Raw genomic sequence first — 19087 nt, 5'->3', positions numbered from 1 at the left:
CAATTGTTATCATTTGGCTTATTCAACCCGCATAACCCAAACTGTCGTTAGTCACTCATTCAACCATTTAGTCGCTCACTGGCTGGTTAACATTTAATAGTCGATACTCTTTATTCTTTTTCGCTCTCTCTCTGTGTCTCTCCAATAAACCCCATCTCGTTCTCTTTCACTCGCTTATCGTTTTGACATTTTTTGCCATTTTGTTCAGTTTTATTTAATAGCTATAAAAGCTACAACAACAGCAAAAGCGCAACAGCTGTCAGAGTTGCGGTTGTGGTTTTTTGTTGCTCTGGTCAACAGAATAAAACCAGAACCAAAAAAAAAAAAAAACAAAGAAACAATAAAAAAAAGGAGAGAATAAAATTTACATGTAGCCATAACGAAGTGCTTCTGCTTGTTCTGCCTCGAAGCCAAAAAGAAGAACAAGAAGCAACAAAATATCCACAAATATTAAAAAGTCGGCAACAATTTAGACATTTTTTTATGTTTTGTTTGTACTGGAAGTTTATTGTGTTAAATTCAAATTCTAAATTGAAAATATTTAGCTAAACTCAAACAATAAATTTTCTTTCCATCTCATTTTTTTCTCTTTACAGGATAGCCACGCCTTGCCCGCCGCCACCCGCCCGGCTAGCTTCCCCTAGCACTTCTCCTTTAGCCCAAGAAGTAGCGCTTGTATAGGCGCACCTAAGGCCTCAGAATTCCCATGCCAGCCCGTAAGGGGCTGCTAGCGCCCCAAAATACATTCTTGGACACAATTGCCACACGCTTCGATGGAACGCGTAAGTGAAAAACACAAAAAAACATAAAATGCCGATTTATGAAGTAAGAAATGTCGACTTTGAGATACCCTTTAACTAAAATAGAGCATTTGGTTATCAATTCCTAAAAGGAATGGTTTTACCCTGATGGAATGGAATTCTGTTGAAATGGTTTCAGTAACTAAATTTCATTTTGCATGGTTTGATAAGCTTTCTCTCTCTTCGTAATCTCAAGTTCGTGTGTATGTGTTTTTTACCGCCTGTTGCATACATTTAGGCGTTAACTTTCTGTCAACGATTACAGGATATCAAAAAGTGAAAAAAAAAAAATGAAACGGAAAGAAGCGGAAAAGCGGAAAAAGCTAAGAAAGCTAAACGATTCTCCTTTAGGATTTTATATGATTTTTAATGTAATATTTATGTCAATTTTATTGGAAAGACAAGCAAACGAGAAAGAAAGCCAAGAGCTTGGCATTTGGCTAAATCGTAAAACGAAATATACATACATATGTATATATAAATATATATACATATATGTTTGTATGTACATATATATGTAGAGATTTTTGGCATCGGCTGGCAACCTTTTAAGTGCACGCGTATTGGGAAAATGTAAGAGAAAGTATGGGTTCGAGCGTCAGGGAAAGCTTTATCCTTATTGAAATCTACCAACGACACTCATAAACCATGCATGTGCCTGTGTGTGTGTGTGTGTGTATCTGTGTGTGTGTGCACTGGGAAATTAAAACTATGTATTGTGTATACTCGTTATGTATTATTGTTGCTGCTGGTGCTGGTGCTGCTGTGTCGCCAGGCAACGCAATACACCAAAGGCTCAACAGAGTGCCGTGGGATAAGGATGAGAAGTGGCAGCAGAGTAGGAGCCGAAACCTTAAAATATCACAAAACAAAACCCCAGTCTGACACTTTGACAATCAGTCTATCATTCAGTCAGTCCATCAAGCAGCTTATTGTTTGCTTTATTTGCATTTGCCCAGTTATTATTAAATATTTCATTTTGTATAGAAATGTTGTATATCCTTTATAAATTTTGTTCAATGCAATTCAAAATTTATTTTTAGTTTCATTTCGTTTGAATAGTTCAATCGGCTTTTCATTAGCTATTTATATCAAATGTTCTTTTAAGCATTATTGATTTTAGTTGGCTTAGTGTATTTGCTTAAGTTCCTGTCCGGACATTAGAAAAAGTTTTGTTAAGCTTGTTATTAAACTTTTTCCATTGTGAACTTAATCAGTTGCTCTAAAAATAAGACTATTAAGAAACATTTACTTTGTTAGCTAATTAATATATACGAAATACTTCCAGAGTTCTTTGTGAATCTACAGCATTTTTTTAAGTAGTCACCGACGACCTTAACTTGCAACTGAATGATGCTACGTGACACACATGGCGATTTATGGCTTCTTTTACCGTGACCTTTGTGAAACAGAAGCGATTGAAATTTGTTGATGCAGCGCACAATTTCCTACTTGAACGCATTTTTATGGTTGTTGCCTGTTTAGCCCAGTTTTTGTTTTTGGCTTTAAGCAATCTCGTACTAGGGAAGCACTTGGGACTGTATTAAAGCTTTGCAATTTCAAATAAATAACTTTAGATGGTAGATGTGATTCATGTTCCTGCCAGAACATGACATACGCAAAAATGCCCAAAATACTCACAAGTTTCAATTTCGAAAACAATGAAATTTTAAAGTCCTGATCCTTTCCCTATATTGTAAAATTTATGGGACATCACAATTGTAGAAGCATCATACAGAGCGAATAAAAAAAGAAGAAACTTTATTTGTTATTCCAATAAAAAGTGTAAAGTTAAGATACACCTCATCTATTCATTTTTTGATTTTAATTTTTTAATATCCACATTCAAAAGGGTTCTTATTTCCGAGAAGTATGTGAGCCTCATGAATGCTTAATAAATAAACATGACCATGATCTAGGAGACCTTAATTTTCTTTATTAAGAAAATGACAGATGAAAAAAACATTGGCTTCATTTTTTCCCTTACTGTTATCCTTGAAAGATGCCCTGCAGAGTAATGAGCATTTGACATTTTAAAATGAAATTTGTTATAATTTTTTCTCTTATTGTTTGTTCGGTTGCTAAGGTCAAAATACTTGTTAATTGTTTTATTGCTAGAAGGGCTCGGGTGATAATTATCTTTTAGCGATATGAAATTAATTTTATTGTTTTGTCTGCTGTGTGGATTAAAAAGGTTTTATGAAAGACATAAATAATAAAAAAAAAAACCGAGCATTTTTAATGAGCAGAAGCATTGAGACATTCAGTATGATATATTTACTGACAGAGAGCCTGATGTTCATGTTGATGTCGTTCCGTTGAGACGCAAATATATATGGACAAATATGCGTATACGTAATTCGGTATAAAGACAGGGCCATGGCCAAGTGTATAATTCACAACGGACCCACATGGCGTATGAATTTTACACACAAATGGGCGAGAGCTGACTTTTTATTCAACTTTAATAACACTGGAAAAAACTTTTGATCTACCTGCAAATGTATTTTTAATTGCCACATATAATACAAAAGCCAGCTACCTTTTTTTTAATACGCTTTCTGCTTGTTGCAATTGTTATCTGACAATGGGGATTTGTTGCCACATTGATAGTTGTACGTTTGCTTCTTGTGTTGCACACACACACACATATATACATATACATATATTCATTTGATTTGATACTATGTGGGCGTTCATTTAGTAGTGCCATTGAGTCGTTTAATTCAATTTGTTCCTGAGCAGAGAAAGGTTACCCAAGGATATCAGATCTTTCTTGCTATGGGCGGGTAAGTGTGTGTGTGTCTGTGTGTGTGTGCGTTATTTGTATGCATTGTATCCTTTCATGGCTTTCAAACTAATCAGGTAACTGGGAATAAAGAGCTTTAGAATCCCTGTGTCCATTTACTGTATTAGCTTATCAAGATCATGGTCACAGTCAGTAAGAATTCAATGTAATTGGTAATTAAGATTTGCTCAAGTAATTAACATTAAAACAACTGTTAATATAGTGTCAAATTGCCATCTTATGCCATGAATGTTAGCTTCGCAAAGGCCTCAGAGGTGACAGAATTGAAACTTTTACGAAGAGAATTGTGGATTTTGTTAAAAAACTGATAGCTAAATTTATTTTCGTTTAACACCAATTGCTTTGTTAAATATGTGTCTAATATCTCTATAATAGTCCTTGCTATATCACTTTTTCAATCTACCTAATGGCTAAGATTCTATTCACTCCCATTGTCGCCATTGTCCAAACTTGAAACGTGTTGCTCAAGAAAAAGACAAAGCAATTAGCTATTTCAAATTGAAAAGGTAAATAGCCACAATAAAGCTTAACTACTGAGAATTGACTGGCTACGGACAATACTCTAATATTTGTTAATTTGTCAAAATGGCAAACATGCGAAAGAATTTCATTTTGACTTTGTCAGTAAAAAATTTAATTAAATTTCATTTCCACATAGAAGGTCAAGTACCAAATAAACACAAAAGGATGAAACTCTGCAAATTGCCCAATGACATTGTCTGGGGTATATGTTTTTCAAAAATTTATTTTATAGAAACCATTTCTGAGTTAAAGGTGACACTGAAAATTCTGTACATAGAAATAAAGGAAAAAGCAAAGGAATTCCAACGAAATGGAGCCAATGAAATGAAAATGTCCGTAAACAAAAAGAAGAACATGAACAACAGTGTTCATTGTTCTACTCTAGCCAAAAGGATAAACCAATTTAGAGAAAGAAAATAAAATATATTCGTCATCATGAAAAATATGATAAATTGAAAGAAAAAAATATTTTAGATAAGTTTTGATTTTATTTTTTATATTTAATTAAAGGTCTATTCATTTGAATTTCAACTTCTACAAAGACTTCTTATTAGTTAGGGCATTAAATTAGTTTTCAATCTGAGGCTTTAGTAATAAATAACTTTAAATTATTAGAGAGTATCTCAAAGTCGACGTTGGCATTTAAGAATTTATTTTCTTTTTTCTTCTTTGCTGTTTTGGAATATTGTTATTGTTGTCGAGACAATATTTCATGTTGAAATGAGAAACAGCTGGCTTCATAGTCCTTATGCGTTCATTCATTCATTCATTTGTTCGTTCGTTCATCATGAGCTTTCTTTTCGAATCTCCTTTTCTTGTTTTTCAGACTCAAATTTTGTGCTTGGCAATGCGCAGGCAAATGGCAATCCAATTGTTTATTGCTCGGATGGGTTCGTGGATTTGACAGGATATTCGCGCGCTCAAATTATGCAAAAGGGTAAGAAGGATGAGACACACAAACTAAGGAAGATGGGACAGAATTGGCCAACAAACAGACACAACGACAGACAGGACGACAACAGACTGTCAGACAGACAACATCAACTTATTTAACACTTGAATACTCATTTCAATGTATTGTACATTTTATTCAATTGTATTTCTTTCTCCGCCCCTAATTCCAAACCCAACCCAACATCAACTACAACAACAACAACAACAACATCAACAAAATGGCAAACAACAACAGGCTGCTCATGTCATTTCCTTTACGGACCGGATACAAAGGAGGAGCATAAACAGCAAATTGAGAAAAGTCTTTCAAATAAGACGGAACTTAAGCTGGAGGTTATTTTCTACAAAAAGGAAGGTAAGCCCCCGACAACTACAAAAACGAAAGAGAGAAAGGAAAAACAAAAACAAAACATAACAGAGCAAAAGCCAAATGAAAAGGAAACTAAGTATGTGAGAAAATGCTGAGTAAATTGTTTTCAGTTTTAATTAAAAATCTGCAACTTTTTTTTTGTTTGTTGTTTTTTTCACTCTGCACAAATGCGTGAAAAATGTTTCAAAAATAGATTGGCGGTACAATTTCCCTTTTTTTTTCTATTGCCTTGCCAAATGGAAAATGGCTTTGTCTAGAAAAACTAATACAAACTGAAAAAACCACAACCATACACACGCACACCCACACACTTACACACACAAACTTTATGCGAGTGTATTGTTGTGGGTATAAAAGTTTCACTTCCAGGTAAAAAGGATTAATACCTGCAATCGCCTTGTTGTTGCCACTTTCGATATCCAGCATAGAAAAACTAATGAAAAGTTAAAAATCAATTGTGTGGGTTTGCCACCTATAAAATTCAACTTGCCACAAATGCCACAGACAATACAGGTTAACTAAGTGCCCCAGAGTAGAAACTGGACCGACACACGAAACTGCCTCTCTTATCGACTTATAATTTGGTAAGGGGGGAACAAGCGAAGAGCCAGTGAATTGGGCACAGAAGTCACCAGGAGCGTAGTTCAAATGAAAGGGTTTTAGGAGAAAAGTAAATCAATTAAGGCAGTACTTTGTTTTGTCTGTGATTTTAATAATTAAACAGAAAGTTGATACTACGATTTTGTTTTTCTGTGAAAAGAAAGGATTATGCTTAGTTATGTTCGATTGGAGATCATCATTGGTTTTCTAAATAAATTAAAATATTAATTTACATAAGTGAAATCAGCTTCCACGACAGTTCTTAAAAATTAAACAATTTACAATTGTTAACAAAAATTATATTACAAAGGCTGATTTATCCATAAGATGATACAAAACATTTTATTCATTAAAAAAGTATGATCAAAAATTTGTTAGCTTTAGAATAAATAATAACTTGAACCCAAATGTAGTAACATATATTAATGGAGAAAATTAAAAATTCCTAATTAAACTTTATTTAAATAATTGCCTAGTACAAAGACAAACTATGTATATATATTTTTTTAAAATCGTGCGAAATGTTTGCTTTGCTCTCTATGCAGTATGTTGTTTCTTTTTTTTTGTTTGCTTGCGTTAGCATCCTTTAGTTTTAATTGAGTTAGTTAGCTAAAAGTAGCTCAAGTCTCGAAGGACCTGGACACGAGCATACAAACATTCGACCCCCGCAAACATTTAAAGCCTGTGTTGACATTAGAGGAAAAGAAAAGCTGTTGACAGTAGTAGACCGCATCTATTAGACAAATGAAGGTAGGTCATAAGATCGCATGACAAAGTGGGCTTCAAAGAGTACCAGAACACAAGTAACTACGAAAATGGCTATGACTTTTATTGTTGGTCAAGACTTTTGGAAGGACCTGAAAATGTGGGACAACATATGGTCCCAATTCGAGAGAGTATTGGACAGCTGTGAGCTGTAGAGAAGCAGCAACACATACAAATTGAATAGACTAAAAGACATCCTTCTACACGAAATTCCTGGATATGATGCCGCCTTGTGGCCAAGTGGCGATGTCGAGCATGATGGCCACTTAGGCATACTGGTGAAATGGAGACGGCAATAAATTTATCTCTTAACATTTTTGCACGTTCGCCCCTGCTAAATGAGGTCACGATTAATCAGCAAAAGATGAAGTCAAAGTTAGCTTTTAGGTTCATAGATATATATATATGTATATACTTAGGTATCTATATCTATATTAGTTGCCATCAAGAAACTTTTTTGCTGATAAGTTTTGTTAATTAACTTGGTGTTTAAAACTTTTAACCAAGACTATGACGTATATTAATTATTGAAATTATTAAAATGCAATGGAATCGGCCTTGGGCATCATTTTAAAGACTTTTTGTGGAGGTTTATTAAAATGCCATTTAATTGAGTTGTCAGGCAATTTAAACTCATTTTTCGTAGCAAGGCCTAATTAAAAACCAAAAACAAAAAGTGGATCTGAGATGAGATTAAATATTCGTTTTATACGCAAATGTGACATTTGCGAAATTTTGGTCGACCAATAAGCAACCTCAATTAGGTGGTGGTAAATGAAAATCAATATGTGTATGTGATGGGGCAGGCAGTTTGGCAAACCACGAAGCAATTTCGGATTACACACCGCAAAAATCTTGTGCAGCATACATGTCGTATACGTAATTTCACGTACATACATACTTTAAAATTTAAACACTTTCTTTTCTACTTTGGCAGGAGCACCATTTTGGTGTCTTTTCGATATTGTTCCGATTAAGAATGAGAAGCGCGATGTTGTTCTCTTTCTGGCCTCACACAAGGACATCACACATACGAAAATGTTGGAGATGAATGTGAATGAAGAATGTGATAGCGGTAAGTACTCTTCAACAAATAAATATTCACAAAAGTTAACACACAAACCACAGAAAAAACATACCCCGACACACACAAAAGTACACACAGCCACACACACACACACACACACCCACATGAACTGCACTAGTTAGGCTTGAATAATGAATGAATCTGTGAATGAAATATATGGACTTGTAAGCGTGAGTGTATGTGTGCACACCCAAACTCCAATCAGTTGGGCAAATATTGCTGATATAGAGAGTTGAAGTTAATGTTCAAACGAAATGCGGTAAAGTCAGATGAAATATTATGATTATAATGTGTCTGCTGTGGTATATCCTTTATACAGAGTCTCTCTCTCTCTCTTTGTCTCTATCTTTCGCTCTTCCTTCTGTCTGTGTCAGCACGTCACCTTTAACTTTTGCCATGCTTTTCCTTTCCCTCATCCACTTTCCCTTCCTCCAATTTCATTTTCGCGGTTTGTTTCTTGCGCAGACTTTTTGCACACACACACACTCTTGAGAGAGTCGTGGGTTTGGGTGTTGGTTTTATGGTGTCTCTGTCTCTGACATTAAAATATTTTCAACCTTAATTCATGGATGCAACACCAATACCAGCAACATCAACTTTCCGTCAACTTTGCTCTTTTCTGTGGCATGTCTTTTGCGGTCCAGTCAATGCTTTACCTTAAGATTTTGAGTACGGTTTAAAATACATTTAAGAAATTTTTGAACTTTTTACATTTTTCAATATCATTTACATAAAGCTTTTTTGGTGAATAATTTTTTGGGCCTTTTTGGCTGTAAACTGTGTTTTTTTGCCACCATTTTGCTAATTAACTTTCAGATAGACTTTTATTAAACCCCATCCAGCTATGAGTCTTAGTCTTAGTTGAATTAACTCTAATCAAATACATTGACTTAGTTACTTAGTTAGGCAAAGATAAGTTTGCCAATGTCATCCCAAGAGATAAACTAAGATAAAACATGGACAGCAAAACAAAGAGAAAGAATGGCAAAAGCATGCATTAAATATTAATGCACATTCAAGCCGAGCGTCAACTTCGAAATGATTGCTGCCAACAATTCTGACAGTTGCGCCAAGTTAAAGCAAAGACAAGATAAGAGGAGGAAAATAGCCCCTCAACTAATAAATATATATGCTATATACATATATATGTTAAGGAATTCTGTAGAGTTGTGTCCATGGTCCAGATCATAGCCCATTCTTGGGGGCAAACAGACACTGTAAGAATTAAGCAATTAACTAGTAGTCTCTTCAGTTAGCCCACAGGGAATGCAAGAAGTTTGTAGCCCGTCTAAGAGGAATAGAGGAATTAGAGGAAGATTTAGAACTGAGTATTCTAAAAAGAATTCAAAACAATGTATTAAATTTAACTTATTTGAAAGACTGAAAAAGGATGCAATAGAAACAGCTGGTTTTAAAAAATTTATGGGATAGGCATTTAAGTATGAAGAATTTGCAATAATTCGGGGACTAAATACACCTATGTATTCTTTTTAAGCGCCACGAAATACTCGCGATGACACTTGCTTTAATATTCTAACATATGTAAGTTTTAGGTAGGGCATAAAACTATGTTCTCAAGTAGATGACAATTAGACCCAAATGAATTAATTCTGTTAGTGATTCCCTCAAATTCTTTTTTGTCCAATCTGTACCTTCCACATCCTTTCAACCGGGAGTTTTTTTTGGTCAAATACAAGGTGGCGCAGAAGAAGTCATCCGGGCCAAAAGAAGTCACCCGATGTTGTTTGGCTCTCATTTTTTTTTTATAAAAAACTTTGATTCTGTTTTTAAATTATGTTTATTTAAACATTGAGAAATTTATTGGCCAAATAAACATAAGTTTTTTTTTTATTTAGAAAAAAATTAGAGCCAAACAACATCGGATGACTTTTTTTGCGCCACCTTGTATATTGCTTTTATTTAAAATTGATAAAGAAACCTTTCTTAAATCTTTATTTTCTTTGTAAGACTTAAGACATCTTTATGTCAAATTAAAGTCAGTCTCTGTTGTATATCGATTCCGCATATTTTTCATTTGGTTGAATGTTCCCTCGTCCTACGTCCATGTTTATTTGGGGTTGCTGTTGGTTGTGTGGCATTCATTTGCAGCTTTTTATAGCCCTCGTTAATTCTAGTTTCTGTTTTTCTGTTGTTTTTGTTGGAGTCGCCGCAGAGGTTGCTAGAATCCACTGCAGCCATGCAAAGATTCCATCAGATGTCCTGTAAAACTGGTCTTCTGCTTTAAATGATTTTAGCTTCTGATGGCATTATCCTTAACGTCTTTCCTCTATTTTTTTGTGTGTTTATTTTTTCCCGTTTTTCTTTTTTTTTGATAAGAAGTTGGCGAATGGCATGGAGCAGTTGGCAGATTGCTGATGGGTTATAAAAAATGCACGCATTTCGCAACTGTTGCACATTGCAATTGCAAGGACACAAGTCCTTGCTGACAATCATTCCATGCATTTTGTATGTGTTTGTGCATCTGTCTGCAGCTTGTGTATCCATGTTTGTCAGTGTGTGTGTGTGCCTTTAAATGTCATATAAGTTAATTGTATTTCATGCTACATGCTTCAACTGCAATGTTTAATTCAATTTTCATTTTCAATTAGCTTATATTCAATTATGTTTGCCTTTTTGCATAAACTCGCCAAAGCAATCTTTTCAATAGCTGAACCTTATTCAATTTTGGTCTTTCCTGTTTACTGAATTACAATTTTTTTTTTCCCTTCCTTTTTTGGTTAATTTATGTAAATGAAATTAAATCAACTTTGGCTAACAAACCTTGACATACAATTCGCTCAAGCTGAGTGGAAAATTGAGTGCTGATCCACATCAATGAGAAATTAATGCGTGCCATGGATATTCGGTGGATGGGGTAGAGAAATAAAAAAAAGCAAGACTCTTCACATTTCCAATGCTTAAAGGAAAGCAAAAGCAATTAGATTTAAATGTTTATACACTAACAAATTGTGTCAACTAAATTTGGCAATATTCAGTCAGAGGCAATAGCATTTATTTTGTGAATTAGTCGTCACAAATACAACTTAAATGACTTTATGTATATGCAAGCATTTAATTGCTCATTCTATATCCATAATCCTAAGAGTATATTCATTTCCGGTATGTTTTAGGTTGAGAATTAATCTCTTTGGAAAAACGTAAAGCGGCTTTTGATGAGACACACACACACACATAATTTGAAAATAACAGTTTTTGCCATAGTGATAAGGATGGGGGATGGTGATTATGGGTCGCCATCGTTTCACACATCATTAGGCCTGTCAAAAATGTCCAGAGTTGCCACACTCGAAGTAATCGAGCATATTTATGCGCCATCTTTTATTCGTCTTTCATATTATTTCGCGTATATTTTTGTATTCAGAAAGCCTAAGCCACGTGCTTTTTTCAATTTATAAAGGGAGAGGTAACTTCAACATTTTAAAGAATTTTTTTTTTCGGCTCGACAAGCTTAATTGGCATTCTGATATGACAAGCCAGAACGAAGACCTGGCTCACTGCCCAAGCCCAGGGAATAGACCGACCCTTCAGAACAGAACAGCTGAGTAAAAAATTGAAATCAAATTTTAAGTTGTTCAAATTTGTTGCTGTTGGGAGAATATTTGCATATTTGTGTCCCTTTTTTTTTGGCTGCCATTTCCTCTCCTTATCTTCTTTTGACCATAATTAGTAGGCTCAGTGAGAAACGTGTCAAACAAGAAGTAGGAAAGTAAAAAAATTTAAACCAAACTTTAAATTAAAAGAAGAATTATGGCGATTATAACGGTACACCGCGGTGGATGAAAAAACCCGGAGGGTGGCCATATTAGTTTTGGTACAGCTTGTTTTATGGTAACAGATTAAAATGTCATGAAACGGAGTCCTTTTTTATTCGTAAGGAAATTAAAATATGTTTAAACAGGATGATCGTGATGAGAAAACAAAAATGACAACATTTATTTTATTTTAATTTCATAGAAAGTTGTTTAAAGTTTTTATTAATTGTAAGGTCAAGTGTAAAACTTTGTTATTATGTTTCAAATTTCACTACAGTTGAAGAAAACTTAAGCCAAGACAGAGAAGCTTCAGAATGTCTTGTAACCAAAAGTGTTAATTTACAAACTTAATTATTATAAATGTGAAAATATTTTAAAGGATCTTTTTCTCATTTAATTTAAAGTCCACAACTCTATAGAAACCATTCATGTTGTTTTTATTTGCATATTTGTGTCCCTTTTTTTTTCTCTTTTGGTTGTTGCCACTTCCTTTTTATCTCCTTTTGACCATAATTAGTAGGCTCTGTAGCTAAAAAACGTGTAGAAAACCTCTCGTTGTGTGTTTTGTCGCGCTTCAATTTTGTGTGTGTGCTTTTTTGTGTGTTTCGCAATTTTTCACAATCAAGCTAATTGTTATTTATAATGGCACGCGGCATCATTCTCATCGTTTGAGGTAAGGCACAAAAACAAAAAAAAGACACAAAAATAGAATTAAGTTGAATTTAATGAGGTTGCTTTTCGAGGCTTTTGTTTCTTGCCTTGGTGGATTTTCGCTTTTCCGCTTGCAACTTGTGCTCTTCTTATCGCTCTTGTGTTTGCCTCAATGTGAAATATTATGTTTATTTTGTTATTTTGTATTTGCTCATTGTACAATTTCTAGGTATGCAGGCAGGTCAAATATTTGTATATATCCTTGTGTATGTGTGTGTGTGTGTTGTGTAATAAATTACATAGATGTAAACGATTTGTATGGAAACATTTGAGCAATGTACCACTAGAAATGGACAAGAGCACAACGGAAGAAATAAAATATGTCCCTTTTGTCTGACTAAAGTTGATACAGGCTTGATATTCCATATCAAGAACACCTAGCCACCTAAACATACACATACATATACACGCACACTCAGATTAAAGCACAACTCTGGCTCACCAAACACTATAACTCACTTTTGTGGTCTTTGTGTTTTGCTTTCATATATCCTTGCACAATAAAAACGAAATTGTGATTTCATCTTCGACACCATGGAGTATAGATAGACATATGTATGGCCATCAATCTGTATGTGTAGTATCTGTCTTTTTGGTCTGCTTCTGTTACTGCAAGCCAGGATGAATCCATGGAAATCCCAGTAAGCTACATTCAGATAACTATTTCAGGAAACTGTGTAATTAATACTCGACAAGCATTGAAGGGCTATTATTATTCTTTTGAAATGTGATGGGGAAGATGAGTTGTCAGTGTTCCACATATGTATCTGGCCAGTTTTCGATTACCTGCCCTTGGGCATAGTAAATTGTCTTGCAAATCTCAGCCCATGTCAGTTTTCATTTACCTTTCCATGGCCATAGTTCGTCTATTGAAAAGATTTGTCCATTAAACTTTCTAAGAAAAAAACATTTAATTACTTAATTTACAGTCGAGCATTAAATGGACTCAGATAATAAAAGTAAAAGGATTTTCATTTAATTCTTAAGCTATGAAAGCGACCATAGCTTTGTTTTAATCAAATAAAAATCAAAAGAAATTTCTTTTCTAGCCCAATGTTGTCAAGGTGAAGTAGTTATTTTAATATGAAAGGAACTTTTCTTGGTAGCTTCATCTCAGCTTTCCAATCAGAAAACATTTATTATTTATTGTAGAGTAATAAACAAGATAAGTTCTATAATGAAGAGATTGGGAAATGTAAAGCAACGCAGTTTTCCTTTCATGTTTTAATTTTCTCTGTTAAAAATTAGCCTTTTAGGAAACAACTTTTTTTAGCTTTGAACCAAAACCATTCAAAAGACTGAATAGCCATATTTGGTCATAAAAAAATTGCAAGGATATAACGAAATTCGTCAATTCGAATTTAATCCTTTAAAAGCTTCAATTAAATTGTAAGAAATTAAAAAAAAATTAACTAAATGCAACTAATGTTTAAATAAAAACCATATACCTTTAATTTTTGACTAATTTAAATTGTAATTCATAATGTATTTTTGTACGATTCTCTCTATATGTATTTATTTTCTTTTCCAATTTTTGTGCTCTTTTCTCTTTAATCACCCTACACAATAAACCAAAAAAAAAAAAAAATGCTCCATCATTGTAATTATTTTTTGCCTCCACCCTTACCCCCACACGTAATCTGTAAACCCCATGAAATCCACACAAAAACCATTTCCATATTCCCTTACCAATTTCGGTGTGTGTCCATTGAAATATTATCAAATATGTTTTTTCCGTTGGTTTTTGTTTTCGTTTTGGTTGCAACTCTGTAAGTTTTTGCCCTTACAGCTGCACTATTGGGCGCGAGATTTCGTGCCGGCTCGAATGCCGGCATGCTGGGCCTAGGCGGACTGCCTGGTCTGGGTGGACCGGCCGCCAATGGCACTGATGGCGATGCCGAGGCTGGGGAGGGTAACAATTTGGATATACCCGCTGGCTGTAATATGGGACGACGTCGTAGCCGAGCGGTGCTGTATCAGCTATCCGGCCACTATAAACCGGAGAAGGGTGGCGTCAAAACCAAATTGAAGCTCGGCAATGTAAGTATCACCAGCTGCAGATGATGTGACTGGAGCATGAGGTAACAGGTTACCTGTTGGTACCTGCCCCACAGCCAAACAGTTGAACGAACAACAATGCTAACAATGTTGGAGAAAAGGTCACGTTTTTGGGCCTATTCCGACGACAGACTCAATTAAATTTGGTGAAATTTTGTTTCGGGACTGGTTTTGATTTAAAACCATCTATATAGCTTTGTTGTTCGCCAAGAAGAGAACAAGGAGGGATAGAAAGATTTTCCATTTCCATTAATTTGATTAAGATGTATTCTGTCTCTTTCACTCTCTTTGGGTTATACTTAATCCCTTAAATTGTAATTGAAATTTACTTTTCATGTTTCGCTCATCGACAACTTGGAATTCATCATAATAGAATTTCATGCATTCAACGGAGGCTCCATTTCCTGAATACAAAACCCAATCGATAAAAAAGTCACGCTTGATTTTGCCCCATTATGGTGTATTCAAAGGCATCTGGGATTGGGTCATACTGGTGGCCACCTTCTACGTGGCATTGATGGTGCCCTACAATGCAGCATTTGCCAAGGCGGATCGCCAAACGATGGTCTCCGATGTCATTGTTGAGGCGCTTTTCATTGTTGGTAAGTATACGAACACACACGCACACGCACACACACAAGAGGATACAACTTGGACTTAAGCTACATTGTCCGTTTTCCTTTTTGTGGCCAGTTCGTTTAGTTTTCTTTTTTTATGGGCCACCTGTTGTTGTTGTTGTTGCTATTGTTATTGGTTTCGAAAGGAAGAGTGTGGAAGTTGGCCTTAAGCCCAGCATCTTTAGTTGCTGCATTGAATTGAATTTGTATCTCTTATAAACCGTTTATCCTTTGCTTCCTTTCCCACCCTTTCGTTTTGCTCTTTTTTTTTCTCACTTTTCCCTTCTTTTGCAGACATTCTCTTGAATTTTCGCACAACCTTTGTCTCGCGCAAAGGTGAGGTTGTCTCCAATTCCAAACAGATTGCCATCAATTATTTTCGTGGCTGGTTTGCCTTGGATTTATTGGCTGCTTTGCCCTTTGATCATCTTTATGCCTCCGATTTGTACGATGGAGAGGTAAGTACATAAACTAGATACATACCAAACGATATATAACATTATATATGTATATGTATACCTCTTCGTACATACATATATGTAAGCTTGTTGGAACTTTTTAAATTTGCATAGCTCTTCAAATTGCATTATGCATGAGGTGAAGATAGAGCTATATACACCCAGCGACAAAAAAAAAGCCGCACTTTAAGGTTATTGCAACTTTTGCCTTCTCTAGCTCGGGGTTTCCCCAAATTGTATTCTAGTCGCTTAACTTTTATTTTGGGGAACCCCTCGATTGTTTTCTTCACTTTTTGCAAAATTTTCGACTTGTCGGTTGCTAAAATTTCATTTTGCGGAGATTCAATTTGGTGAACATTAAACATTATGGTTAAAGGAAAACAGATGACCCTCACTGAAAAGGCCAAAATTATTGCTTTGGCTCAGCAAAACGTGTCGAATCGTGAAATAGCTAATAAAACTAATTTTAATGAAAGTTCAGTTCGACGCTTTTTGAAAAAATATCGTGAGACGGAGGAATTGGGGAGGACGAAAGGATCAGGCAGAAAAAATTGCACAAATGAACGGGAGAATCGCGTTATTATGAGAACGAGCCTCCAGAATCGCTTCAAAAATGCCGTCGAAATTGCATCTGAAGTGCAGCAACGATTTACGAAAGAAATTTCGGCTCGGACTATTCAACGTCGGCTCAAGGAGATGGGTTTGATAGCAAGGACACCAGCCAAAAAACCTCTTCTCAACCAGAAAATGAAGACAGCTCGCTTAAACTGGGCGAAAAATAAGCAAAATTGGGGTCAATTTGAATGGTCACGGATCATATTTTCTGATGAGTCCAAATTTAATCTTATTGGACCCGATGGCTGCTTGAAAGTTCGGCGCAGAAACGGAGAGCGATATTCGGAAAACTGCTGTGTTGCCACTGTTAAGCATTCGCCTTATGTTATGATATGGGGATGCATTTCCAAATACAAAACAGAATCACTTATTATGCTTCAAGGGATGGTGAATGCAGAGAAGTACAAAGAAATCATTCTCAGTGGACTTGTGCCTAGCATTGAGTCGATTACTGAAAGAGAAAAAGAGCCCATATTCCAGGACGATTCTGCACCTTGTCATCGGGCGCGCTCTGTAAGTGGATTTTCAAGAATTAGTCATTCCGATCATTTTTTAATAAACTTTAACTATCCGCTAACCACAGATATCAATTTTGAAGTCAGAACTTGGTATTGAGTCCTTAGATTGGCCAGGGAACAGTCCTGACCTCAATCCTATTGAAAATGTTTGGGCCCTTATGAGTGCCAAAATTCGAAAGGAAAAGCCAAAATCATTACAGGAATTAATGAAAACGATTGAAAAAGTGTGGTTCGAGGATATAACGGCGGAGTATCTGGAGACTTTGTACGAGTCCATGCCGAATAGGGTCAAATGTGTTATAAAGGCCAAAGGTGGCACTACCAAATATTGATATCTTTATAATTTAATTTAAAAATTCAGAATGAAATATTTTGGACTATATTATAATTTATATTAACAGCAAATAGTTTAATTAATATGAAAAAATTTTGTTTTTGTTGAAAATTCTTTGTTTTTTTACTTAATAATTTTTTTTACTTAAGAGGACCAACTTAGTGAAAAATCAATTAATTTGTGTGATTTCAGAAAAATTTTTTTTTTTAATTGGATAAAAGACGTATAAAAATTAAATTTTTAAAAATGTATGTGGAATTGATTGATTAATCCAAAAAAATTTTAAATTAATCAATGCATTGAAATTTAGATGAATCTCTGAGCAAAGAACGCACCAATTTGCAAAACGGCCGGGTGCGGCTTTTTTTTTGTCGCTGGGTGTACGTAGGTATATGCCATTGTCTCTCCATGTTGCAAATGCGGAAAGTGCAAAAATGAATAAACAGAGCTAAAATTAGATGCTAAATATACATACATATATAGGACTGGAGAAAGTAGTGATTTTCTTCCAACGCTGTGCAACTAGTTTTACGTCAACTTTTGGTCTGCATCTAATCAATAAAGTTTACTTAATTTATTCACTGATATTGGTTCATTATTTGGCCCATGTTTTTGTTGACAAATTTAAAGTTAAGACAAACTTCAAATTTATTCGGGTCTAATACATAAGCTTAAATAATATTAACACACAAGATTGTCAAGTTTATCTATTTAGGTGAAGAAGCAAATTCATAGATCAAACTTAAGTTTGCGCTAACGAACCAAATAAGTTTGTGAGGAAATACTTTGGCTAACTTCGTTGATTAAAGTTGGACTTAAAATTCACGAAAGTGTTTCAATTGGAAAATTGTCATAGGTCAAATAGAACGTCTTTTTTCAGACTGGAAATAAATATTCTTAATAAAACACAGCTTAAATTAATAAATTTATGCTTTATGCTTTAGTGTAGAATCAAAAACTTTTAACAAATACAGAAAAAAAGAATGTATTTTAAAATTGAACAAAGAGGAAAAACTGGATTTCAAATTAGAACTTTTTTTAATACAACACATTTCATATTAATCCAATTTCTTTGCTTCTTTTAACTATTCAGCTTAATTCAACACATACGTAAAATCTTTATTGGCAAATAAATTTGGGCCAAGAAATTTAAACTGAATAGCCAGTATTCTGACACCATAAATTTTTATATTTCCTTTAATCTGAGGTGCATAGGGATCGTAAATATTAATTGAATTCGAGGCAAAAATCCATTTACGGATATATTTTTTAGTTCAACCACCTGCAAATGTCATATACACTCAATGGAAATTCACATAAACTTTGCCAAATGCTATGATAAAAATTTCTTAACTTTAATTGAAGTGGAGTCAAAGTTTTCACCGTTTAGTGGTTTTTTTCACTATATTTCATTAAATAAAGTCCAAATCTGGGAAATTTGCTTCATTATGCCTGCTCACTCCTCTCTCACTTCTCTCGACTGTCTCTCTTTGATTGCTGTCAAAAAGACGACGGAAAAAAGAAAACTCTTGAGCAAACTTTTTTGCCTACCCACAAAATTTCCATTTCATGCTATATAGGGGCATTAATCATTTAAGCAGAAGGCAGAAAAATATATATATATACGTTTATACGTAAAACTCAACCAAATTTCAAGTGGTAAATAGCATTAAAAGATTTGCATAAAACCCGAAACAGTTTTGTGCCAGCATGCATAATGTAGATATTTGACGATGACAGCATTTTGCTCTAAGTTGACTTATGTATACGAATTTAAATATAAACCGATTTAAATGCATATTCAGAGCGCAGCAGCAGCAGCAGCATCAATTCAGTTAAACAACTTTATTTGCCTGACAGATACAAGTGGACACCGGCACTTGACCATTTTTCTGTAGCGTACTTAAAGCTCATTAAGCGGATTACATTGGGCTGTCTCCTATCTCGCCCGTTTCGCTCTGTTTTCATAACAGTTCTGGTTATAATTATAAGCGTAAGTAGTAAGTGGTTTGGGTGAGACAAGGTTGTGACCCAAATGTGCAGCAAATAAATTTCTCTTTTATTCTTCTTTCGCTTTTAGCCCCCCCAAAAAGTAG

The 19087-nt window shown here is 34.7% G+C and overlaps 1 protein-coding gene across 1 annotated transcript in view; it reads left to right on the top strand.

Moving 5' to 3' along the window:
• Positions 1 to 19087, top strand: part of LOC6643372 (potassium voltage-gated channel subfamily H member 8) — an 82448-nt gene that overhangs the window by 42872 nt on the left and 20489 nt on the right. The window contains exons 3-9 of the mRNA XM_002066168.4: positions 597 to 782; positions 4958 to 5068; positions 5321 to 5440; positions 7758 to 7895; positions 14166 to 14431; positions 14823 to 15051; positions 15361 to 15524. Coding sequence (XP_002066204.1) covers positions 707 to 782; positions 4958 to 5068; positions 5321 to 5440; positions 7758 to 7895; positions 14166 to 14431; positions 14823 to 15051; positions 15361 to 15524 — 1104 coding nt within the window. The 5' untranslated portion in view covers positions 597 to 706. The remainder of the gene's footprint in view (positions 1 to 596; positions 783 to 4957; positions 5069 to 5320; positions 5441 to 7757; positions 7896 to 14165; positions 14432 to 14822; positions 15052 to 15360; positions 15525 to 19087) is intronic.

This window comes from Drosophila willistoni (assembly GCF_018902025.1).
Source record: "Drosophila willistoni isolate 14030-0811.24 chromosome 2L unlocalized genomic scaffold, UCI_dwil_1.1 Seg168, whole genome shotgun sequence".
NCBI classification, from domain to species: Eukaryota; Metazoa; Arthropoda; class Insecta; order Diptera; family Drosophilidae; genus Drosophila; species Drosophila willistoni.
This window is presented reverse-complemented; position numbering and strand designations above follow the sequence as displayed.